At 32.7% G+C, this 27,998-nt stretch overlaps 1 protein-coding gene across 2 annotated transcripts; it reads right to left on the bottom strand.

The window, feature by feature from the left end:
- Positions 1-22,796: 22,796 nt before the first annotated feature.
- On the bottom strand, positions 22,797-25,684 carry LOC112799949 (uncharacterized). 2 transcript variants are annotated; one of them, XR_003201280.2, is made up of 4 exons: positions 25,286-25,599; positions 23,993-24,624; positions 23,326-23,431; positions 22,797-23,192 (listed from the first exon to the last, which is right to left on the bottom strand). XR_003201280.2 is itself a non-coding variant. In XM_025841955.2 (3 exons), the coding sequence occupies exons 2-3, from the start codon at positions 24,504-24,506 to the stop codon at positions 23,137-23,139; spliced, it is 570 nt and encodes a 189-aa protein (XP_025697740.1). In that variant the 5' UTR covers positions 24,507-24,624; positions 25,286-25,684; the 3' UTR covers positions 22,797-23,136. The 2 variants fall into 2 exon arrangements, 1 of the variants encoding a protein (XP_025697740.1); XM_025841955.2 differs by lacking the exon at positions 23,326-23,431 and having other exon boundaries at positions 25,286-25,684.
- Positions 25,685-27,998: the final 2,314 nt, after the last annotated feature.

The following is a 27,998-nucleotide window of genomic DNA, read 5'->3' as shown; positions in this document are numbered from 1 at the left end:
ATTTTTCGTGGAAAGTGTGTGTGATCGTGTACTCTTATGTGTATTAAAATGATACTCCGAAAGAAAGTGCAGTAGTGTTTATTTTAACTCCTCATTATAATTTAGATATTTGATCTATATTTAGAGAAAATGTTGCTACTGTTTAGTATCAGTATTGATGAATGGTGAAATGAGATACTTGTGAGAAGCTCATTGTCAATTAAGAAAGTATTTGTATTCACTATTTGAATATTTAGTGGATTCAATAAACAATGCACATTTTTCTTGATCTAAGAGTAGATTTCATTAACTTCATCACTTTTGAGAAAAATCAATTTAGGGGTGCTTTAGATGCTATTATGTGTTGGCTTCACAGACCCGAGTTTCTTATGATACTCTTCTTCTATTTTTTTTTTCAAATGTTTTAATGAAAATAATCCTTTCTCTGTTGTTTAAAGTTGATAAGGAAAATGTTAAACCTCAGGTAAAGAATTATATATCTAACCTTTTATTCATCTCTAAAATAATGGATTTTGGATCCATCCATAATCTATTGCCAACAACCAATTGAACTAGATAGAATTCATAATATGAAATTTTCGCAAGATGGAATTCATGGCAAGACTCACTATCTTTGAAGATTTTGATTTTGAAGTAAACCACGGGTTTTTTGGAATTGATTGAGGCTGAGCGGGCCCTACAAATCATCGGTAAAATCATTTAGTCGCATATAATTAAACCCAGGTAATTCCTGAATAAACAAAACTTATAAAATTATATATCTAACCGTTTATTAATCTCATTGTTTTCTGCAAAAAAAAGGTAAAGAATCATTAGAAACAGTATTATCTAATCTAATTGATCCATTCCGTTGACTATAATTCAGCTCAGGTAAAATTAAAACTATAAATCGGAATCAATCTGGTTAAAACTAAATACATACATGGAGGAGTACGTGGAGAGTACGTGTTTTGTGAGTTTGTTTAGAGAGATTTGTGGAAAGATTCCTATGCCATCTGGGTTGGCACGTAGTTATTTGATTGTATATGATAAGTTCGTTAGGAGAACAAAACACGTACTCTTCACGTACTCTTCACGTACTCCTCCATGTATGTATTTAGTTTTAACCAGATTAATTCCGATTTATAGTTTTAATTTTACCTGAGCCGAATTATAGTCAATGGAACGGATCAATTAGATTAGATAATACTGTTTCTAATGATTCTTTACTTTTTTTTGCAGAAAACAATGAGATTAATAAACGGTTAGATATATAATTTTATAAGTTTTGTTTATTCAGGAATTACCTGGGTTTAATTATATGCGGCTAAATGATTTTACCGATGATTTGTAGGGCCCGCTCAGCCTCAATCAATTCCAAAAAACCCGTGGTTTACTTCAAAATCAAAATCTCCAAAGATAGTGAGTCTTGCCATGAATTCCATCTTGCGAAAATTTCATATTATGAATTCTATCTAGTTCAATTGGTTGTTGGCAATAGATCATGGATGGATCCAAAATCCATTATTTTAGAGATGAACAGATCATTTCTCTTCATTTGATAGTATATTTCTTCTATAATTGGGAGTTGAGAGATCCTCCAGACTATTTATTCAAGTAACGATTTCATTATAATGAAGTGATTGCATTATACTTCAAGTCCAACGAGCATGCTCTGGAACACATTCACAATGATTGTATATAGTGAATCCATGTTTGTTGTTTTTCTTGCATGAAGATGAAAAAATTGATGCCGGGTTTTGATATTGATGAAGTAGCAGTGGATCCATTGACAACCTGTTGAGACAGGTTCTGTGGAAGGAACAATCATGAGCACATTATCATGTCGACGCACAACTCTCATCACACTTACGGTGCTACCTTCTTTGATGTACCTATGCAGCATAAACCCCGACTTCGATTTTAAAAATTCCAAAAGCAATTAAACGGAAATTTTAACATTATACGGTCATCGTTAGAGCGTTTGCGGTCCCCAAGCCAGCCTAAGAAGTTCGGCGATAACTCTCTGTTGTCCTTTGTTACATCAACTACAGTAGTTGGTTCCACAAAGGGAGCAACCTTGGCACCATAGCCTGCTTTCACTAGCGCTCTTAACCCAGACTGGAAGTCTGATATGTAAAAGTCTGCTACATATTTCTGCACACCAGATATAATAAATGTAAGAAGGAAACACCTTATCTGGTCATCAAAAAGCCAGAAACTACCAGAATATAAGATTCAATCAATTTACTGATGTTGAAGAAACAGAAAGCGAGAGAGTTTCCAAAACAATCCTGAAGGTGTACGAGAACCCCCATCTCGGAGAGAAAGCGAGTTTGCGATAGACTTAGTGCCGGAAGCTGGAATAGTTTTGATTGTACTGCAACTTAAGACACCATTATAATCGATAGAACCTAGGATCGAGTTGAAAGGAGTATTAGAAGAGAAAAATGTCCGACTAAGTGTTTTCTTGTGAGAAGCACCGGTTATGCCAGTGACGAAGGAAGAGAACAGCAGAAGGCTTTATGCGAGGGGGGAGTGTTACAACGAAATCTGCGCGACCCAACTTAGCCTTTCTTTTGTAACTTACATTGGGAATTCTATTATAAATTCCTACTTGAATTTTCAACAAATTAACACACAGAAGACTTTCGATAATCAACTTATCACAATTCACTATAACAACCAATCGCAATATCAACTTTGTCAAATCGTTTATGTACCATGGTGAAACCCAACTTAGCAATCCAAATATTCCCATAATCATTGCTCAAGCTCATTTCAATACCATAATTGATTATTCGGTATCACTCTCATTCCTAATCCTTAGTTCACATTTTCATCTACTTATAAAAGCTCTTTCAGCTTTTAGAGTTGACTATTCCTTTAAATTACTCAACTTCTATATGCCTTAACCGCACATTTTAACCACACATTTTAAATGCAACCGTAGTCTTTATTTGTAAACACCCCATGTGCATTTCACATAGAAATATAATCATGTAATTGTTCTTAACTCACATGCAGTCACCTTCCATCGTAATCAATCACGAATTCAACCCTTACAATGCCATCAAACCAACTAGAATCAATCTTATTATAATCAAACATACTTGTTATCACCCACAATTCCCAACTTCATCAATTCCCATCAAGTGGTCATACAAAACATCTGTGGTTTATTGCAAATATTTCACAAGCTTCTTGGCATTCTTAATGAATTGATCCTCCTTCCAATGTTACTTTTTACTTGTATGAACCTGAACTTATCTTGGTATAATCATCTAAATTCTTGAATCTTAAGGGCGTGCTACAAGTGGAGTTGCTCCCCTTTTGCAAACTTGCGTCCTCTTTGACATTAGCTGAGACATACTCAATTGGATATGCCTTGTTCTCCCTATGGCGACTTTAATTTGAACCATTTTCTTGAAATGCACCTTGAATTTTCCTCCTTATGCATTTCGTTATTCATCTGCCACTTTTATTTAATTACTATACCAGACATCTTTCTGAATTTTCGCGAACACCGGTCGTATTGATCGTTCACCTTTCGAGCTTAACATCTGTTTAAGAATCAGTTCAAATCTGAATTGGTATCACGTATCACCTCTAGTTGTAACCGTCGAGATATTGGTCCCTTAGAGCAAGACTCCTAAACGCGGGAGATGAAGCCTGTATATGTGCGATATCAAGAGGAGTTTTAGAGCCTTAATTCTTGCCGACCGTATTACCTGAAGTTACATTGACACGCCAGGGTGCACCATGTGTGTGGATGCTTAAAGGCGAAGCAAACTTTTGAATCTTGAGAAGGAGATTAATCTCGGTACCAGTACTCGCGACACTTGAACCTCATAAACCATTATAAACTACTGCAGTACAATATCGAAGGGGTTTGAATGCACGTGGAGGCAACATCGTAAAGTGATGACAAGCGCCCTCAGTAAGATGACCCTGATTTATTGATATATATTATTGTATTTTTTAAAAGAATTTTTAGCACTCATTGTTCATATACATTTTTGTAATTATTTTTATTAATGCATATTTATAATAAAGATAAGTTTTTAAAATAATATAATTATACATTATTCATGAGTTAATTGTAATATAATTAGAATAAATTCATTTGAAAGAAAAAAAAATTATATGTAATCTTCATAAATTACAGTAGTTTCTTTATTTATGCATACGTATATATTAATTGTTAGATAATTTTAAATATTTCCTTATTTATACATACATATATATTAATTATACATCAAAATATTTAATTTAAATCACATATATTAAATATTTTTTTGTTATAATTATATATATATATATATATATATATATATATATATATATATATTATTCCACAATGCATGCAATAAATTTTTATGTTTGATACCCATATATAGCCTCCAATCTCAGTCCCATTCATACACAAACTGTATACAATTTTTTTTGATAGAGCAATTTTAATTTTTTCTTTTATTTTCTTTCACGTACATTTTCTTTTTCCTTTAAATAGTGATATTTTTTATTTTGTTTTAAGTACACTTTTTTTAAGAATTGCATTACTAATCTAAAATACAAAAAGAAAAAAAAGTGATGCAATATATCCAAGAAAAAAAATTAAATATCAGAAAAAAGAAATGTTATATTAAAATATTTAAAAATAACATATTCAATAAAAATAGTCGTAATATATAAATTGAGACAACAATTTAAATTTAAATTAATGTAAAACAAATTTAATCAAAGACCAATATTAAAACTAAATTACTTAAATAATATTTAATCTATTATAGTCCTTAGACACGTATAGATTAGAGTCATTCTTGTAACGACAACTAACTGAAATATCAGAAGTTTGGACATTTAGAATTCGTGCAAATTCAGACCATCATCTTGTTAAATAAATTCATCATCCGCTATCCATGCAATACGGCAAGGTATAGAATTGCCACATCGAGAACCTAAACTGACTTTTATTCCCTTCAATGGCATTGCATTGATGTAAAAGAAGGCCGATAATTTCAGAAAAAATCACAATATGTTATCAAATTATTTTAATAACGAAAAACTTAAAATAAGAAAATTTAAATATATTACCAATCGTTGAAATTGTATATCTAAGTTTGACACGAATTTAGCAAAATTGAATTTAAATTGAGGGAATTCAATCTCATTATGTGCTCCACTTCGAAGATCTCCTGATAGTCTGGCAGACATAGAAAACATGGAGGCACTACCATATTGCGACATATTTTCAAGACAACACTTTAAAAAAGTTGCCTAAAATAAAAATAGACAACACTTTATACTAATTGCTAATAAATAGATCTATTACAACATATTTTTAACCAACATATTATAAGTGATGTCTTAGATAAATTAAAAGACACTTAACAAGCGTTGCTCTATCAAAATATATGAAGACAATTATTATAAAGTCAATAGGTTACATTTTATAAGTGTTGTCTTTAAATTTATTTTAAACTTCACCTCCTAAGTGTTGCCTAAAATTTTTAATACCTCTCTCAGAAATAAATCTTATAATTGGTATAGCTTTGCTTCCCAGTTTTCAGTTTTCCATCGATTTTGAAATAAAACGAATTCAACTTAACAGGAAATAATAGAAGTATTTCTCAAACCAGAACGAGCAAGGAAAGGGGCTAGGTTTAGGGTTCTACATTGTACGGGAAAAAGTGAGCACGGCGATGGGGAAAGACACGGATTGTGGCGAAGAGAACGAGAGAAAGGGAGATCCGCCATCGAAGGAGGAAGAAGAGAAAGATGGAGAAGGCGACAATGGAGAGAGAAGTCGCCACCACCGCTTCTTGCACCTCTAGAGCTATCTCTGCCTTGCGCTGCTGTTGTCGTTTCTACCTTACGCCGCCCCGGATCCGCCGCTGCTGTAATCCCTCTTCTCTGCCTTGCGCTGCCTGAGCTGTCTCTGGTCGTCGTCGGCTCGTCAATGCCTCATATCCTCGCTCCTCTGCTTGAGCCGACTCTGCTGTAATCCTCACTGCTCGCTGCAATCATGTCTCAGGTTGGGTTTTTTCTCCTCCATAATCTTAGGAAGCTAATTCTATTCTCAGATTGGGGAAATTGAGGAATGTGTTTAGGATGTATATATGTTCTTTGAGAGGGTCAAGTGTATGTGCTTAGTGAATATGCTTTTTCGAGTCGCTAGCTGCTATGCTTTGAGGTTTGAGGCCTAAACATGTACAGAAACAATTGTATGTACTGTATATTTTTCCTTTTCTTTCTATTTTCACTTTCATCATCATGATGTGTGTCTTTTCTGAGTTTTTTGTGCTGAATTTTCAGTGTTTTTCCTAGCTTGTGGTTAGTACGGGAAACCGCAAAAGCTTTCAGAGTTGCTGATACTCCTGCCAAGATTTTCTTTCTTCTGATGGAAAATAATGAGGAGATTCTTCCATTTTGCACACAGATTCTCCAGTTCTAGGCTCAAATGTGAAAATTAGTAAAGCTAATTTTAGAAAATAAATAAATAAATAAATAATAACTAAATAAAATAAAAGGTAATAAACAATCCTAGTTTATAACCTTAGGATTTTAATGGTTGAAAAAGAAAAGAATTATATACCTCTAATTGATGGATGGTTCATATTGAAGAGACTCACCTATAAATTGAGTTTTTCTTTAATTCATTTCAATCAAGTCATCCAGATAGAATAACATAAGATTTATTTGAGTAGTTTTCTCCTATATTTGATAGAGAGAAGTGTGTTCTCCTTTTGTCAAGAGAGAGTGTTATTGTAGTCTCCTTGTGATAGAGAGAAGTTGTAATTCTCAAAGAAAATTATTCAATTATTTCCATATTTTATACAAATTTCTAATTTTTCATCTCTATATTTTGCTGTGTCATTTGTCTGGTACCTAACAGTGGTATCAGAGCCAAAGGTTGCTGATTAAGATTTTTTTTTTTTCGCTGCGAGTTACCGTCTAAAAAAAATGGCAGCAAAGTATGAAATTCCAAAATTCAGTGGGAGTAATTTTTCCATATGGAAATTGAAGATAAAAGCCATTATGAGAAAAGACAATTGCGTGACAGCAATTGAAGGTAGACCCACTGGAATTACAGATGAAAAATGGAAGGAGATGGACAACAATGCTGTTGCAAACTTACACTTGGCACTAGCTGACTCAGTTTTATCAAGTGTAGCAGAGAAAAAGACAGCAAAGGAAATTTGGGATGCTCTCACAAAATTATATGAAGTCAAGTCACTTCACAACAAGATATTCTTGAAGAGAAGACTTTATACTCTTCGAATGAGTGAGTCCACATCGGCAACGGATCACATCAACAATCTAAATACGCTATTTTCCCAACTCTCATCGTTGGAATATACCATAGCGGAAAATGAACGTGCAGAGCTCTTACTTCAAAGTCTACCAGATTCATATGATCAGCTAATCATTAACTTAACTAATAATGTTTTGACTGATTATCTTTCTTTTGATGACATGGCTGCTGCGGTTCTTGAAGAAGAATCTAGGCGCAAGAATAAGGAAGATAGATTAGAGAGCTCAAAACAAGCAGAGGCTTTGTTGATGACAAGAGGAAGATCAATGGAGCGTGGTTCCAGTGGGAGTCAAAGTAGACCAAAGTCACAAAGTAAGAAGCAGATCAAATGCTACAATTGTGGTAAGAGAGGGCACTTCAAGAAAGATTGTTGGAATAAGAAGAGTATAGAGAAGGTTACAGAAGGATCAAGTTCTCAAAGATGTGTTGCGAGTACCTCTGATGATGGAGAAATCCTGTATGGCGAAGCAACAATTGGTTCTAAAGGCAGCAAACAGCTCACTGATGTTTGGATTGTTGATTCAGGAGCAACATGGCACATGACTCCTCATCGTGATTGGTTTTGTACATATGAACCTGTCTTAGAAGGATCTGTGTTTATGGGAAACGATCATGCCTTAGAAATTGTTGGAATAGGTACTGTCAAAATAAAAATGTTTGATGGTTCTATTCGTTCACTTCAAGGGGTAAGACATGTGAAGGGCTTGAAGAAGAACTTGTTGTCGATTGGGCAACTGGATGAACTTGGCTGCAAGACCCATATTGAAGGTGGGATCTTGAAAGTTTTTAAAGGAGCTCTTGTGGTAATAAAAGCAGAAAAGATTGCAGCAAATCTATATATGCTTGTGGGAGATACTTTGCAAGAAGCAGAGGCACCAGTTGCTTCAACAAGCCAAGAAGAAATGACGATGATATGGCATTGCAAACTAGGCCACATGTCAGAACGAGGTTTGAAGATTCTTGTAGAACGTAATCTCATTCCCGGGCTCAAATCGGTAAACTTACCGTTTTGTAAGCACTGCGTTACAAGCAAACAACATAGATTGACGTTTGGTAGATCAACTGCTCGGAGCAAGCACATATTGGAGTTGATTCATTCTGATGTGTGGGAATCGCCGGAGATGTCCCTAGGAGGAGCAAAATATCTTGTATCATTTATTGATGATTACTCTAGGAGGCTATGGGTGTTCCCGATCAAGAAGAAGTCAGACGTGTTTGCGATGTTCAAAGAGTTTAAAGCAAAGTTAGAACTTGAATCTGGAAAGAAGATCAAGTGTTTAAGGACAGATAATGGAGGAGAATATGTCGATGGCGATTTTCTAACATTTTGCAAGCAAGCAGGTATTCAACGGCAATTCACAGTTGCATATACGCCTCAGCAAAATGGTGTAGCAGAGCGAATGAATCGGACTCTCCTAGAAAGAGCACGAGCTATGTTGCAAACTACAGGTTTAGCTAAGTCTTTTTGGGCAGAAGCTATTAAAACTGCCTGTTATGTGATAAATCGGTCACCATCAACTGCAATTGGGTTGAAGACACCAATGGAGATGTGGCAAGGTAAGCCACCTAATTATTCTTCTTTACATATATTTGGTTGTCCTGTGTACGTAATGTACAATTCCCAGGAAAGAACAAAGCTGGACCCAAAGTCTAGAAAATGTATATTCTTGGGTTATACTGACGGAGTTAAGGGGTATCGCCTGTGGGATCCCACTGCCCGCAAGGTAGTTGTCAGTAGAGATGTGATATTTGCAGAAGATGAATTGCAAAAGGAACAAGAAAATGACAGCACTGTTAAAGATATAACCACTGTTCAAATAGATGAAAAATGCAGAGAAGGTGATCTTTCTGAAGCAGAACCACAGCACGAAGAACAAGAAGCAGAGGCCAATGACATAGAAGTTCGTCGATCCACTCGACAAAGAAGAACACCATCATGGCACTCAAATTATGTTTTGACAAACCATGATGCATATTGTCTTTTGACAGAAGATGGAGAACCAACAACTTTTATGGAGGCTATGCGCAATCCAGATGCTTCTATGTGGATGACAGCAATGCAAGAAGAAATTGAGGCATTACATAGGAACCATACCTGGAAACTTGTTGAACTTCCAGCAGGTCGGAAAGCCATTGGTAACAAATGGGTTTACAAGATCAAACGAGATAGTAATGATCAGGTGGAACGATATCGTGCAAGATTGGTTGTCAAGGGATATGCTCAGAAAGAAGGTATTGACTTCAATGAAATATTTTCTCAAGTGGTGAGACTAACTACTATTAGAGTAGTTTTGGCTATATGTGCTGCATTTGATTTACATCTAGAGCAATTAGACGTAAAGACTGCTTTTCTTCATGGAGAACTTGAAGAAGAGATATATATGCTCCAACCAGAAGGTTTTGAAGAAAAAGGAAAAGAAAACTTGGTTTGCAGGTTAACTAAATCTCTGTACGGTCTAAAGCAGGCGCCAAGGTGTTGGTACAAGAGATTTGATTCTTTCATTATTAGCCTTGGATACAACAGACTTAGTTCAGATCATTGTACTTATTACAAGAGGTCTGGTGATAATGATTTCATCATTCTGCTGTTGTATGTGGATGACATGTTGGTGGTAGGTCCCAACAAAGATCAAATCCAAGAATTGAAGGCACAGTTGGCTAGGGAGTTTGATATGAAAGACTTGGGACCAGCAAACAAGATTTTAGGGATGCAAATTCACCGAGACAAAAAAGATAGGAAGATTTGGCTATCGCAAAAGAATTATTTGAAGAAGATCTTGCAACGCTTCAATATGCAAGAATGTAAGCCAATTTCAACCCCACTTCCTATGAATTTCAAATTATCCTCAAGTATGTGCCCTAGTAGTGAAGCAGAGAGGATGGAAATGTCTCGAGTACCGTATGCATCAGCGGTGGGAAGCCTTATGTATGCCATGATCTGTACAAGACCAGATATTGCTCAAGCAGTTGCGGTAGTAAGTCGATTTATGGCAGATCCAGGTAAAGAGCATTGGAATGTTGTTAAGAGGATCTTGAGATACATCAAAGGAACCTCGAATGTTGCATTATGGTTTGGAGGATCAGAATTCATTGTCAATGGATATGTCGATTCAGACTTTGCAGGTGATCTTGATAAACGAAAATCTACTACAGGCTATGTGTTTACACTTGCAGGAGGAGCTGTAAGCTGGCTATCTAAATTACAGACTGTTGTGGCTTTATCTACTACAGAAGCTGAATATATGGCAGCTACACAAGCATGCAAGGAAGCTATTTGGATCCAAAGGTTGATAGAAGAACTCGGGCACAAACAACAGAAGATTTCTGTGTATTGTGACAGTCAGAGTGCCTTGCACATTGCAAGGAATCCTGCCTTTCATTCAAGAACAAAACACATTGGAGTACAATATCACTTTGTTCAGGAAGTAGTAGAAGAAGGAAGTGTTGATATGCAGAAGATTCACACTAAAGACAACCTAGCAGATGCCATGACAAAACCAATCAACGCAGAAAAGTTTGAATGGTGTAGATCCTCATACGGCCTATGGAATACATAAGCAACATGAATTTTGAAAATTTATCAAAATTAGCTTTAAGTGGGAGATTGTGAAAATTAGTAAAGCTAATTTTAGAAAATAAATAAATAAATAAATAATAACTAAATAAAATAAAAGGTAATAAACAATCCTAGTTTATAACCTTAGGATTTTAATGGTTGAAAAAGAAAAGAATTATATACCTCTAATTGATGGATGGTTCATATTGAAGAGACTCACCTATAAATTGAGTTTTTCTTTAATTCATTTCAATCAAGTCATCCAGATAGAATAACATAAGATTTCTTTGAGTAGTTTTCTCCTATATTTGATAGAGAGAAGTGTGTTCTCCTTTTGTCAAGAGAGAGTGTTATTGTAGTCTCCTTGTGATAGAGAGAAGTTGTAATTCTCAAAGAAAATTATTCAATTATTTCCATATTTTATACAAATTTCTAATTTTTCATCTCTATATTTTGCTGTGTCATTTGTCTGGTACCTAACATCAAAGGTATTAATTTCTTAAATTCAAGTTAAGTAATATACATATAGTGGTCTAATTTTTTTGACAATTAACTTAATTGAACATAACTTGCATAAAAAATGTATTGCTTTTCTAATGTAACAGTATAGCTTTAAGATAATACTGTTATAGTGAAGAGATTTTATGCATCTCAATAATAAAAACTATGGCCAACAAATATCCGTGCTTCATAGGCGAACAACTATGGCCAGCAAATATTACCATTTGTAGAAATTGCATTGTTTTCCAACTGTTTTTAAACATTTTAGAAAGAAACAAGAATAGATCCTTCATCCTTCTGAAAGAGAAATCTTACCTATCTTCCCTATGTGTTAATTTGTGTGAACAAGAAGTGTTTAATATAAATATAAAGGTAATTATATGGTAGATATGCTAATTTCTAAATTTTATATTTTAAATTCTAAATTAAAATATTTATAAATATATTAAAATACTAATATATGTGTAGTGGTGTAGTTGATAGTTCTATGAATAATCCATATTTTCGGTAAATAATTGTTTCGGTGCCTGCCAATTTTTTGTCTGAAGGGTTGAAGAATTTTTGCAGAAACCGCATATGAATGATGAAAATGCATTGGACCACCAAGCACATGAGAGTGTGGTGTTCGGTGCAAAGTGCCAATATAAAAAATCGGAAGCACAATCAGTGCTTCTCATGTTTTTATCAAGCAAAATACAAGTTGTTAAGGTGTTAGAATAATTTGAATCATCGCTTGCATTATATGGGACTTTATTGGATTCAAAAACTTGGTTCTGCTAATCAAAATAATAATTAAGCAATTAGAAATGAAATTAAAGTTTGAAGTATGAAAAGGAAAAAAGAAAGGTTAGTTTGGGCTGAAGTTAAAGAATCGGTGGCGTGGCAGTAATGGTGGTAGAAAATAATAATAGTGGTAATGATAATAGTAAAGTAGTGGTTATAGAAAGGTAAAATTAACATTTAGTTTAAATTATTGTGTCTTGTGTATTATTATTAAATATAATAAAAAATTTATGTATCTTTATGTTTTTGTTTTTATTTATTTAGATATGAAAGACACTAACCAAACATTATCTTAGTTTTTCGAAAAAAATAAATATTTACAGATGAAACCTGATACAAATGGTAAATTTGTTAACTTTCATGTAACTACATTTGGGTTCGAGACATCGATTTAAGGGCAATTTACTTAAATAAATAAAAAGGGGGATTTCTTTACGTAAATGTACAAATCTGTTTTTTGTTACGTTTATGTGTAAAACGGATTTATATGTAAACCGTGGCAACCCACCACGGTTTCTAAACATGCGTAAACCGTGGGAGGTCACCACGGATTAGGAGCAAAAATTTGTAAGAGAAAACCGTGGTAGGTCACCACGGTTTATGAAGGAAATTTGGCAAGCATAAACCGTGGTAAGTCACCACGGTTTATGAGGAAAGTGGCTTACACATAAAACCCGGTAACCCACCGCGGTTTATGTGTGTACCTATATAAGTAATCTTGTCTAAATTTTTGTTAACAAGGTAATTATTTAATATAGAAAATCCAAACATAACATTTATTTTTTTCCAAAGATAGTACTACTATATACATTTTTTCACAAAAATCCTGTAATTAAATATTTTGTTAGTACACTTTGTATCATGTTGCATTAAAAATAATAAAAAAAATTAACAATAAGGTATTAAACATATATATAGGATAGCATGTTACCAAAAATAGTATAAAGGATATAACAATATAATATAAGCTATAGCATGATCACCAAAAAATAATATGGGCATGAGTAATGGTAGAAAAATACAGAATCAAGAGTACAGAATTAAGTTTGGGAAATTGAATCTATTCAAGATCACCTTTAGAGTTAGGTGCTGGATTGTTGTGGATAATCTTAATGCTAATAACTCCATTAGAATCAAGAGCAGTAGCTGCAAGTTCAGGCTCAAGTTATAGATCATAATTCTTTGGTGCTTATTATAACTATTGTTCATTATAATTACTAATAGTACAATATATGCCATATATATTGCTATGTATTACTATATACTATTTTTTTATATGGTCTCGAATTGAGATTATTATTTTATTTTTTTATTTTTACTTTACAGATGGAGATTTATATTTTAAGATTTTTCTTAGTTCTGTACTCTTGATTCTGTATTTTTCTACCATTACTCATGCTCATATTATTTTTTGGTGATCATGCTATAGCTTATATTATATTGTTATATCCTTTATACTATTTTTGGTAACATGCTATCCTATATATATGTTTAATACCTTATTGTTAATTTTTATTATTATTTTTAATGTAACATGATACAAAGTGTACTAACAAAATATTTAATTACAGGATTTTTGTGAAAAAATGTATATAATAGTACTATCTTTGGAAAAAAATAAATGTTATGTTTGGATTTTCTATATTAAATAATTACCTTGTTAACAAAAATTTAGACAAGATTACTTATATAGGTACACACATAAACCGCGGTGGGTTACCGGGTTTTATGTGTAAGCCACTTTTCTCATAAACCGTGGTGACTTACCACGGTTTATGCTTGCCAAATTTCCTTCATAAACCGTGGTGACCTACCACGGTTTTCTCTTACAAATTTTTGCTCCTAATCCGTGGTGACCTCCCACGGTTTACGCATGTTTAGAAACCGTGGTGGGTTGCCACGGTTTACATATAAATCCGTTTTGCACATAAACGTAACAAGAAACAGATTTGCCCATTTACTTAAAAAATCCCCCTTTTTATTTATTTAAGTAAATTGCCCTCGATTTAACTCTTATAGTAGAATATATAGAAATTAGAATATATGAATCCATATAATTGTGTGTATGTGTAGGTGGATGTGCGAATTTATAATGTATTCTATGATTGGTAGTTGTCTAATTTATTTGAAAAAACAATTTATTTTAAATTTTTATAAGTTAGTTTTATTAAATTTATAATTAAATTTTTATAAATTTTTTAATTAAATTATTATATTACTTTTAATTTTTTAGTTAAATCTTTATTAATATAAAAAATATTAAAATTAATAAAATATTTTTTTATAAATTAAAAATATCTACAATAAAAATTTTAATTAATAGCATATATAAAGGAAAATAATTAACCACATTAGTTACTTTTGAAACTAGAGGTAGTAGTTTTTAGAGTTCATATATAAGTAAGACTCTTTAATTTACTGTAGATGGGAGATAGTAATAGTTAACATTCATTTTCTTTTTCTTTCTTCATTGTTCTCTACTTTGGATAGACTTTATTTCTCACATGGTATCAGATAGTGCCCAAGATTCACGGAGCCAGAAATTATCAACAATAATCCATCATCTGCTGCTGTTACTGCTACTCAAGCATCACCCTCTGCGTCAATTCTAAAGCCCCTTTCTGTTCCTTTACCAGAAAAACTCAACGATGATAATTTTTTCACCTGGCACCATTCAGCTATTTTTACAATTTCAGGTCAAGAACTTCAAGATCATCTGGACCAACAGAAGATTCCAACAAGATACGCATCAGCTGCTGATGAAAAGGCACAAAATGAAACAAAGACATATAAAGAATGGAGGCTTGATGACTACAATGTCTCTTCCTGGCTTTACTCATCCCTTGATCCCTCGTTCAAACATCGAGTTCTTGGTTGTATTTTTGCACATGACATTTGGAGCCGACTTCACACCCACTTTGCATCACAAACAAAAGCTCGTATTAGGCAACTTCAACTGCAATTGAAATCGATCAAGAAGATTGGTCCAGCATCAGATTATCTTCTTCAAATAAAAAAAGTGGTGGATGCACTCGCCGCTGTTGGAGCTCCTCTAACTGATGCAGAATACACCAATGTCATTTTAGATGGATTAAATGAAGATTATCATTCATTCTTGACATATGTCACTGCCAAAGATCCACCCTATTCCATTCCAAACCTTGAAGCTCTCTTGATGGCTCAAGAAGACATTGTGGGGAGGTTCAAGAAACCAGAACCCTCAATGGTACAGGTCAATTTTACTCAATCCCAACCTTCTACTCAGACTAATTTTGATTATGCCTATGCAAGAAACACACCGCCTACACCTAATAGATGCACTTATGGTCGCCGAGGGCGTGGAGGAAGAACAAATCGTGGAGGAAGAGGTTCTTGGAACTCAAATCGGCCACAATGTCAAATTTGTGGCAAGTTGGGGCATATTGCTAGTTACTGTTATTTTAGATTTGACCAACAATTTCAACATGCACAACAAAATTCACCCACCTCTTCGATGCACAATGCACTCCCTCCACCTCCCTGATTCCATAATCCCAAAGCAATGCTTGCTACACCTACTACAATTACTGATCCATCTTGGTATGCTGATTCTGGCACTTCTCATCACTGTACTCCTGATCCGTCAAACCTACAACAAGCACAAGAATATCATGGACAAGATCAAGTTTATATTGGTAATGGTTCAGGTATTAAAATTCAGCATATTGGTAATTCATATTTGCATCATAAACCAACAGATAAAAGATATTATTTGTATGACTTACTGTATGTTCCTTCAATTGCACATAACCTTGTTAGTGTATCCAAATTTGCTAGAGATAACAATGTGTATTTTTCGTTTTGGCCTGATGTTTGTTTTGTGAAATCTCAGGCTACCAAAGAAGTGCTTCTCCAAGGCACAACAATTAATGGAATGTATCGTTTTGAAAAAGTGACTCTTCCTAAATCAGACTTTAGACAATTTAATACTCAAATTTTTGTTGCTCAAACCTTGACATTGGATGTTTACCACAAAAGATTTGGTCATCCAGCCTTACCAATTGTAAAGTCTATTGTAACTAATTGTTTGTTACCTCTGAATAATAAAAATGCTTCTGATTCTAGTGTATGTGAACATTGCTGCTTAGCAAAATCTCATAGGTTACCTTACTCTCCATCTAATACTACTTATGATTGCCCTTTATCATTGATTGTTTCTGATATTTGGGGGCCATCCCCAATCACTGCTCATACAGGTGTTAGATATTATGCTTCATTCATTGATGTGTATTCAAGACACACTACAATATATTTTTTAACAAACAAGTCACAAGTTTTTAGTGTTTTTAAATTGTACAAAACCCAGATGGAAAAGCAGTTAGGATACTCTATTAAAGCACTTCAAACTGATAATGCTAGAGAATATCTATCTCACACATTTATTGAATTTTTACAACAAGAAGGAATTATTCATAGACTCACTTGTCCCCATACCCCTCAACAGAATGGATTAGCAGAAAGAAAAAATAGGCATATAGTCGAAAGTGCTTTAGCTTTATTATCTACTGCTACACTTCCTTTAACTCTATGGAATGAGGCTTTTGCAACCTCGGTATATTTGATAAATCGCATGCCTTCATCTGTTACAGGTTATAAATCACCTTTTGAACTATTATATCATCATAAACCTGATTATACTTTCTTGAAAATCTTTGGATGTTTATGTTTTCCTCACACGAGACCATACACTGCTCATAAATTAGAATACAGATCTGAACCCTGTTTATTTTTAGGTTATGCTTTGAATCAAAAAGGATATAGGTGTCTCATTAAAGTGGAAAAATAATTGTCTCTAAAGATGTAGTGTTTCATGAACATCAATTTCCATCTCACTCTTTTTTTTCTACTACTATTAATGAAACTTGCACTAGCAATGCTACTGCTTTAGATTTTTTACCTCAGATTGTATCCATTCATCCCTCTTCTGTTGATCCTTCATCTTCAATGCCCAACATCAATTCTGGTGATACACATCATAGTGAGGAACATGAACAAATACATCCAATGCAGACAGCTTCACAGGCTAATGGGACAGCAACTTCTACCCAAGATCTCATATCGATTACTTCTACTCACATTGATTTGCCTTTTTCCTCAAACCCCCCATCTACAACCACTCTTTCAGAAAATATCCATCCAATGCAGACAAGGTCCAAGACAGGTAATAGAACTCCAAAAGCTCTTCAGGTAGCAAAATTCTCAGTCTCTTCTAATTTTGATTTATTGCCTAAAAGTATTCAAAGTGCTCTCCACAATCCCTTATGGAGAGATGCTATGCTCACAGAATATAAAGCACTATTATATCATGATACATGGTCCTTAGTTGAATTATCTGAAAATGAAAAAGTAGTTGGTTGTAAGTGGATATTTGCTGTTAAAAAGAATGCAAAAGGTGAGATCATAAGACATAAAGCTAGATTGGTTGCAAAAGGTTTTCTTCAAACTGCTGGAATTGATTTTGATCAAATTTTTTCACCTGTTATAAAACCAGTTACAATTAGGATGATTTTAACCATTGCTTTATCAAAAGGTTGGACAATTCAACAATATGATTTTCACAATGCATTTTTAAATGGAACTCTTCATGAAACTGTGTTTATGTCCCAACCTCCAGGTTTCTGTCACTCTAATCCTAAACTTGTATGCAAATTAAATAAAGCCATCTATGGCCTTAAACAAGCCCCAAGGGCTTGGTACTTAACAATTACTTCCACCCTTTAATCTTTTGGCTTTACAGTAACAAAATCTGATCCTTCCCTGTTTACTAGATATACTTCTAATTCTACTATTTATGTTCTTATTTATGTTGATGATATGCTTGTCACTGGAGATAACGAATCTGAAATAAAGATTGTTCTTAGCAAACTTCATTCTACCTTTTTATTGAAAGATTTAGGTGAGCTCAACTTTTTCTTAGGTATAGAAGTTATAACACATTCCTCTTCCTTAATTTCTTTGAACCAAACTAAATATATACATAACCTTCTAACACGTGCTGGTATGAATGAATCCAAACCAAGTATGACTCCAATGATAAGCTCTCTTAGATTGATTGCCAATGCTGGAACTCCTTTTGAAAATCCAACTTTATATCGCTCCATAGTTGGCGGGTTGCAGTATGCAACAATTACACGACCTGATATCAATTTTTCAGTGAACAAACTGAGTCAATTTATGTCCAACCCCTGCCAAGAATATTGGGTTGCAGTTAAACGAGTCCTGAGATACTTGGTAGGTACTGCTGAGCTCAAATTGCAATTTCATAGATGCACTGATTTACGTTTTTCTGCTTTTTCAGACTCAGATTGGGCAAGTGATCTTGATGATAGAAAATCTACAACTGGATTTTGTATGTACTATGGTTCAAATCTGGTGTCTTGAAAAAGCAGCAAACAACCCACGGTCAGTCGAAGCTCAACTGAGGCTGAATATAGAGCCCTGGCAGCAGTGTTCATGGAACTCATTTGGATTCAAAATCTTCTGGCTGAATTGCATCAGCCTTGCCCAGCCTCCCCCACTGTATTTTGTGACAATATTTCAGCTGTGCTGCTTGTATATAATCCAATCCTACATAATCGGACTAAACACTTTGAGTTAGATCTCTACTTTGTTCGGGCCAAGGTGATCAAAGGCTCTATTGGTGTCACACATATTCCATCAACTGAACAAGTGGCAGATGTGTTAACAAAGCCTCTGTCATTAGCCAGCTTTGACAAGTTTAAAAGCAAACTCAGGTTGGCATTCAAACCACCATGAGTTTGTGGGGGGATAATAGCATATATAAAGGAAAATCATTAACCACATTAGTTACTTTTGAAACTAGAGTTAATAACTTCTAGAGTTCATGTATAAATAAGACTCTTCAATTTACTGTAAATGGGAGATAGTAATAGTTAACATTTATTTTCTTCTTCTTTCTTAATTGTTCTCTACTTTGGATAGACTTTATTTCTCACATTAATTATATTTTGAATTATATATTTTTTAAAAAGAATATTTTATTAATTTTAATATTTTAATATAAAATATTTAATTATAAAATTAAAATAATATAAAAAAATATAAAATCTAATTATAATTTCGACAAAACTTAAATAATTAAACATTTTCTATAAGTAAAAATCATAAGCCACCCAATTTAAGAAGCAGACCCATTGGGAGGTTATCGAGGTAAGAAACACCCAAAACCACCATAATCATAAATTCTCTGACACACTAATGTAATTTAATGACTAATTCCTATGGCTGATTTTTTTGGATATAATTTGCGGGTGTGAGTTATGTTGGGATATGATTATTACCGGTGATTTACATTGTTATGACGGCGTTGCGTTTTTGAAATTTTGGGGGAAGAAATCGGTGCCACCGATTTCAAGCAGAGAGGAAGAACAACAAATCGGTCCCACCGATTTGTGTGAGGGAGAGGTTGATGGAGAACAAATCGGTGCCACCGATTTCTGGGTGGAGAAAGACGTTACCTGATGAGTGCAGTAATCGGTCCCACCGATTACTAGAGGGAGAAAATTTTATTTTAATCCGGAGTGCACCAATCGGACCCACTGATTTGGGGGTGCAGCGGTCGGTCCGACCGATTTGCCCGTTAGTGCATACAAAAAGCGGATGGTGAGTTCACAGAAGCCCCATTTCTTCCTCGCCATGTTCATCCTCTTCTCTTCTCTTCTCTGATTCATCTTCTTTATTTTTGTAAAAAAAATTTCTGTGAGGTTGAGAATAGTCAAGTACGTGTAGTGTTATGGATGATAGAGTTGTATTGAAGATTTATTATTACGGACAGATCTTATTGCAAACATATGAGGGAGTTCAATTTGTGTGAAAATTCATTAGATGTTGTTATTCCGTTCACATTGTCATTTGAGGAATTGAAATGTGTGATTTGTGAGAGGATAGATTCTCAAAGATGTAGGAGAATATCGTGTATTTTGTACAGGTATCCTTTACCTGTGTTTGGTGGGTTTGTTCAATTTCAGACCAAGTACGTGACGGGCGAAGCAAGTATGCATGAAATGTTTTCAATGTACATGGAAAATCGCCACCGAATGTCGTGCATCGAGTTATATATTGAGTTTGAACAATCTGAAGCGGACCGTAACATTGAATTGGAAGATTATAATAGTGAAAGCGAAGATGAATTTAAAAGTAACTATAAGATCGTCGGTCCAGGTGAAGACGAAGATGAAGCTGGCGGCGCCATGAACGCAGATGTGGCGGAAGTTGCAAATGCACTAGCAAACCCGCATCCGTTTCAGGAGCCTTCTTTCATGCGGTCGTTGGATTTGGAGGCTATGTACGCACCAGAGTTTCTGCAATATATGAATGCAGGTGCGTAAACCTAGGTAGCTATGTGAAACTCTGAAGTAGCAGATCAATAAGTCGAATGAGTAATGTATGTGATATGTGACTAGACATTTGTGACCATAGCGTTGATTTTTTTATTAATTAATAATTCTTTGTTGTGAATGATATTTAGTTATTCTTTACGTAGATGGAATAACGAAAAATAAGACTATAACGATCTTACATAATAAAGTGTGTTTATTAATTGAGTTGTAATAAAAGACTTCTTAATGAGTACATAATGAAGCATTTATTATTCTTATTATTATTATTATTATTCATATAAAGCAACACACTAATTTGTATTATTATTATCATTATTATTATTATTATTATTATTATTATTATTATTATTATTATTATTATTCAAACAGCATACGTACTAATTTTTTTATTATAATTATAATTTTTATTATTATTATTATTCATATAGAACAGCATACTAATTTTTTATTATTATTATTATTATTATTATTATTCAAACAGCATACATACTAATTAGTTATTATTATTATTATTATTATTATTATTATTATTATTATTATTATTATCTAACACAACATAAAATCTAAGTTTAGTTATTATTAATTTATTGTCTAAATTTTACTAAATTAAAATTCAATTGTTAATGATCATAAATAAAATAATAAATTAAATTTTTATTTTTAATCATAATAATTAATTAAACTCAATTACTAATACTGATAATAACAACAATAATATATTAATATCCACCTATTCTAATTTAATATGTACAGATCTCGTTCATACATACATACAACAATATATCACCTTCATCGGTACAATATAATTTACTAACTAACCATATCATTCATATATTCATACATACATACAAAGTTTATTCCTATTTTAATTTCTATTTCTAACCACTTAATAATAGAATTATATATACATACATGCTTAATTTCTACTTAATGCCATTATAATATATTGCTAATAAAGTCTAAAATTATCACTATTATTATTTTTAAATAAAATTATTAAAAAATAAAAACTTACATAATTTGGATGTCCAAGATAATTAACAATATGAAGTTCTGGTTGATTTACTTCCTTAATTTTTCGTCTTCTTGACATTTTTATTCAGATTTTTTACTGAGCTTTTTGGTGGTCCAACAATGGTGAAATGGTGGGATTTAGGCGTTGCAGAAAGGGATTGTTTCTGTGAGAGTAAAAGAGAAAGTGTTGGGAGGGTGAAAGAGATAGGGAAACACGGGTTTTGAGGGGTGAAACACGCATAGGAGTCACGGCCACCCAGAAGCCAGCTACATGCGTGACGCGTGGCAAGGGGATCACCAATCGGTGCCACCGATTTGCGTTCTTTCCGCGCCCTGAAATCGTTGCCACCGATTTCCGTCCCCCCCCCCCCAATCGGTGCCACCGATTTCTTCGACAACGCCGTTACATTTCCGTGAAATACCCCAAACCCCCATAACGCTGCAAAACACCTTCACCGTCTCCATATCAAAATTAAAAATCTCCTATAAAATTTGCCCGACATCACGACTATATTATCTATATATTAAAATGTTATTAAAATTATTATTAATATAAAATATATATTAAAACATAAATATATATCAAAAATAAATTAAATTATATGTATTTATATATAAATATATTAATAATTAATTTTAATATATAATAATATTTTAAATATTTTAATCACCACTTTTACTCGCTACACAAAGAAACTCCATTATGTATACCCCATTCTTACCATGTGTATAGAAACGAGGATAAATAAATAAATTTTCATTTTTAAAATTTATACCTAATTCTAAAATAAAATATTTCTCATTTTAGCTTTGCTTATATTTATTATTAATACATACATTTAATAAAAAAATAAATAATAGGCATCATAATCTACTAAATATAAATGGGATTAATGGAATATAAAAGAATTATTATGCAAATTTTCTTCAAATATTATATATAACCTATAAAAAAATACTTTAAATTTAAACTCAAAATTCATTTGTTAAAATATTAGACATTTACCATCTTGATTAACCTATAAAAAGCATACTTTTGGTATTTCGAAAACTCAAACCCAAAACTTCTTGGTTATAATTATCATACGTATTTAATTTATAAAAAAAAATTAATAAACACACATATTAATACACTAGTAAATTATAACTTGGATACCTAAAAAGTAGTTCATGAACAATATGAACACGCAATGTCAAACATAAAGAATACCCTTATTGGGGATGTAAATTCAATGGTTATTTGGTATTTTAAGCAGGGCAAAATATCACATCTTATTATATGAATAGATACCTTCTACTGTAGAAATATAAAGGATTCCAACAACCAAAAAAGTCCATATTCACATTTTTTTTTTTCCTTTTGGTGATTGATAGAGTCTTGATTGGCCTAGAGAGATTAATATCCAAGACCAAATTCATATCTACTAAAGCTATTTACTACTCATAATAGATGATATTAGAGGAGAGTTGGATTCTATGTACAAAACTAACTAATCTTGGTGGCATGAGATTATTTTGCCTCCCCCTACTTCTAGATATTAGTTTTTTGGTCAGAAAGATCCCATAGTAACAGGCTCAGTCTTCTTCTAAGCTCTAAAATTCTGAATAGAAGCCAGCCATCGATCCATGTAGTTCATTCCAGCTGCATATCCAAACATTATCATTAGACAGTTTACAAACATTACCATTAATTGAAATGGCAGGTCTTAAATTGATAAATCAAGCTTGGACAAGGACAATACAAAGATACAACAAAGTGACATTGTTCTACTTACAATGTCTGATTGATATTTTAGTAAAGGCACCATCTACTGAGATTGGATTCTATTTCTTAGCAAGTTACTTCTATTGAATCACCAAAGAAAGTCATCAATTGCTTGACTGCACAGTTTATATGGTATAGAATTTGGAACATTAGATTAGATAGTAATGTTAAATTCAGTGCAAAATTTTTCTCAGCATTATAATTGCTTAGCTACATGTGCCTCATTGTCATTAGAGAAAAGTCACAAACACTAACAATAACAATGATAATTATGACATACATTTCTTCATCAGAATCATCATCATCAAGGCTAAATCCAAATCATCAATTATAGATTGTTCTCAACCACATAATTTACAACGGAACTCATAAAACACCTCAACAAATAATCTCTGTCCTCAAAGAACCAGCATAATAAAAGGAGTCACAATCCAATAACAACTTTAACAGAGTAAAGCACCAACAATTTAGCCCCAAAAGAACCAAAGAAATTAATGGTACTTAAAAGATGTTCTCTGTTCTATACATCCCCAAAATGTTATCTCAATTTTGGGGCTAAATTGTCATCACCTCAATGTTTTTGGGACTAAAATGTTAGGCAGTGCAATGAACTTGAAAGAGAACAATACTATACAATACAAGTTGAAATCAAATTATACAATTGAAGTAAATCTTACCAGATGAAAACTCATTTGGGAGGTCATTGATGACACTCAAAAGCTCATTATTGGAACCCTCAACCTCCTTGCATCCAGGTCTATAGCAAGGAACAAGCACAGCAAAACTATTATCGGATTCATCATCGAAGCTCTGAAAACTGGATCCATGAGGCTCCAACCACCCAATGGACCAATCAGAGTCATCAGATTCAGAGCCAGACAAGCACCCACCACCACCATCAGAAGGAACCAACACAACATCATCATCAATATCGTTAGCATGGTCATCATCATGATGATCCCTTATCCTTCTATCTTCTCTGCTCTGCCATTTCCTCTTAACCTTGTTCCTGTGAGATGATGGAGCTACCTTTGTTCCCTTCACCAAAGGGAACTTCATCACAGCCTCTCTTTCCTTCATTGGAAAGCCCCATTCAGTGGATGATGATGATGAGCCATTGATAGAAACTGGCTCTTTCTCTTTCTTGCCACCCCATAACCACCATGACAAACGTGTCAAAGAGACAGCCATAAAGGGTTACACTTCACACAACTGAGTTGAAGAAGCTCTCTCTCTTTAGAATCCAATGAATTGTTAAAGAAACAAGTGAAAATTTTTGAGAGTGTGGTGGACAGCCAGTGGTTCCTGCCTGTTGCAGTAACCACTCTAGATTAGGAAATGATTCAATTCAATTTCACCAACAAAAGAAAAAGAAAATCCAAATGAAAAAAAATATAAAAAATATGGGGCATTAATAAATATAAATAAATAAATTCAATCCAGCAAAGCCATTAACGAAAAATATCTGATAAATGCCATAAGTTTTTTTTTTTTTAAGATACTACAAAAAAAAGGCAATAACATGAATGCAACAGAAGCAGTAAATTCCTCAAGGTTTCCTCAAATATCAAACCCAATTCAACAAGTTGAAAAACTTAGCATGAATTAACTGATCTATTGCCCAATTTGGAATGTCAACAAAAAAAAAATACAGTATATTTTTTCCCTTTATTCAATGATTTTAATAAGCCAAATTCATCAAATTTCCAAACATAAGTCTCAAACACAAGCATCCCCAGAAATGCACAAAAAAGTTCATTATTCGTATTCCAAAAGAACAAATTTTTATCCTTTTTTATCAATCCCAAAGTACCAACATGTAAATAATTATCATCCCACAATCAACCCCAAAATCATACACACAATGACACATTCATAAATCACAATCACTCCACTGAATGCAAAATCCAGAAGAAGCCTAAATAGAACCCATTAGATATTTAGCAAGTTAAGAACTTTGGAATAAAGACCTTCGCTTTGGGGTCAAAATCGGGAATTCACCCTCACTCAAGTAAGACCCAAGTGTCACCGCCTCACCGGAACATCCCAAATTCCTCGCCGGAAAAAAAAAAGAACCGCAAGAGTAATGATGATGAATTGATGATCGGAGCCAAAAAAAGAAAAAGAAAGAAAGAAAGAATAAAAAAACAAAAACTCCGGCGACAATGCGGTGACTCAGTGAGTCAAATTCCGAACCCTAACTCGCCAATTATGGAACTACCACTCTCTGTATCCTGTTCCTGATTCTGTTTCTGGGTGCAGTGACGCAGACCCACCACACTCTAACTCCGTCTTCATCTGAATTTATAGAAAGCTGGTTCTGTTGTTTTGTTGCGCCTTTTCAATCGAACGGTTGAGATTGCACCGGATCATTGATCATGTGGGGGCAGGTACAGGAGATTACCGTATGAGGCTATTAACGGTGTTTTGTGGTGTTTTTTTTCAAAAGAAATGATGAGAATATCTGGGACGTTGATTTCTCATAAGAGAGATCATTACCGTCCAAATTTGCTGACGTGGTTGACCACAAACCCAATCATGGGATGCCTGTGCGCTCCATTTTGTTGACACGTGTAATAATGATGTTCAGAAAATGTTAATTTAAAAGTTAAAAGACCAAATCAGTTTTAAATCATTAAGGTGCACTTGATTTCATATAAAATTTGATAGTTAATAATCGTTAAATAAAAATTTAATCAAATTAATTAAATTATTTATAGCTTTAAATTATTAACTTTACATAAGTTTAACCTGAATTTTCACCATACAATATATATACACTTGGTTACCATTAATAATTTTCAGAAGGGAATACTTTTGTTTCTAATCAACATTTTAAACTTTAAATAAAAAGTTATAGCAATTAAAAAGAAACTACTTTCTAATTTTTATATCAACTTCTTTTAATTCATTTTTTAATTAATTTTATATTAGGTATGAAGTGACTTTTTTTTTTAATTTCTAGTTAGTACTATTATGATGATGATTATCAAAGGAATAAGGAATTCCTAGTTACTTATTGGAAAACACCAGGAAAAGTTTCTTTCATTAGATTAATTACAATAAAATTCTTATTTATTCTATGCTGTAAATTATTTCGCTCTTTAATATATTTATTTACTATTTATTATTTTCTCTCTTCTTTTTTATTTTATTAAATTTTTATGAAATAAATAGATAAAATTGTTACATGAAACCCAAAAAAAAAGTTAGTTTAATACGTACAAAAGAATGACTTTTAAATTAAGATTTGTTCTTAGGTAGATTTATAATTCAAAAAGTTTAAATTTTACCATTCTATCTAAAGTCAAATTTATAGTATTAATCACATCATTGTAGGTGATAATTGTCACATATTTTTCAACAAATTATAGTTTAAATACCATAATCTTAAAAATATTTTTAAAATTTTGATATATTCTCCGAACATAAATTATATTATTAAAAAAAATGTTTTAATTGCCATCATTAAGTTGAAAAATTCTCCAATTTATTGTAAAATTTAACAAGAGTACAATATTTTCAGATCTTATGAAAGATAAAAACTCAACATATGGATAAATGAATGAAAAACAAAAATTCACTAAATGTGATTTTTGAGTTATTGATAAAGATAACTTGTATTTTGGAAGTTGTTGCATTAGACAAATCATTTTCATTATTGCTAAGAAACACCGGGGTAATTGATCCCAAAACTAACACGAAAATATTGATTGAAGTTGTTCATCAATTTTCTACGGCCTAACTGAAAATGAAAGTGGGTGTACATGGAGTAATCAATACTCAAAGAATATTAGGATAAGTAATCTCCAAAACATGGCACACAAATAAGGACGACAAGTGTTATATTAACGTACCCAAAAAAATGTAAAGATGTTTTTGACATCCATCCATTTTGTTTTTTAGAACAACCTCCTCCAATAATTATTTGACTTTTGCACCCTTCGCCTCTATCCTTCTTTTTAAAAATTAAGAACATTACCATTTGGGTAACGTTATTTGCCTCTCATGATGCCAGCATTCAAATCAATCAATTGCAACAATATAAAATTTTAATACATATGCTAAGTATATTAAAAAAAAAAAGAAGTAAATTTGACTGTCATTCAATTAAATTTATATAGTTAAATATTTTTTAATTAATAAATTTAAAAATAAATTATTTTTATTAATGTGATAATACATGATTGATTATTTATATAAAATTTTTATACCAATAGTATTTGAAAATTAAATTCATAGATATAATATTAGAAATAAAGGTGTTACTCGCTCTTGTTTGGAGATCATTATTCTGTTCTAATTCTATTGGTGTAGTTATTGTCTCGATTTAATTATGGAAAAGTACGAGAAGTTAATGGAATATTTATACAATGTTTAATTATATATGATGTTGTAACTTTATTTCAAGTTTTACATTCGATTCAGGTAAAATAAATTAGTGTGCTTATTATAAAAAAGAGTTTGTTCACCCTTGCTTCTTGTTCTATCAATTTATGTTGTAAATTTAGCTCTTAATAGAAATGGCAAATATTTGTTTCTTCTTTATGGCGAATTCCGTTTTAAAAAACATCAAAAAATACAATTTGTTACGACAAATTATTTTTTAAACTTTTATTTAAAAAAAATACATTTTATCCTAGCGTATTGCTTTTTAATTTTTTTTACAAAATATAATTCACC

Source organism: Arachis hypogaea, chromosome 5 (genome assembly GCF_003086295.3).
Source record: "Arachis hypogaea cultivar Tifrunner chromosome 5, arahy.Tifrunner.gnm2.J5K5, whole genome shotgun sequence".
Classification (NCBI taxonomy): Eukaryota; Viridiplantae; Streptophyta; class Magnoliopsida; order Fabales; family Fabaceae; genus Arachis; species Arachis hypogaea.
The sequence above is the reverse complement of the archived record's forward strand: the minus strand, read 5'-3'. Positions and strand labels throughout refer to the sequence as shown.

What these genes read in the sequence shown, in the direction of transcription:
- LOC112799949 (XM_025841955.2), bottom strand. Translation starts at nt 24,506, where the DNA reads ATGGCTGTCTCTTTGACACGTTTGTCATGGTGGTTATGGGGTGGCAAG. An exon ending in CCCAAATGAGTTTTCATCTG is followed by an intron (nt 23,193 to 23,992) that starts GTAAGATTTACT and finishes TTGGATATGCAG; the next exon opens with CTGGAATGAACTACATGGAT.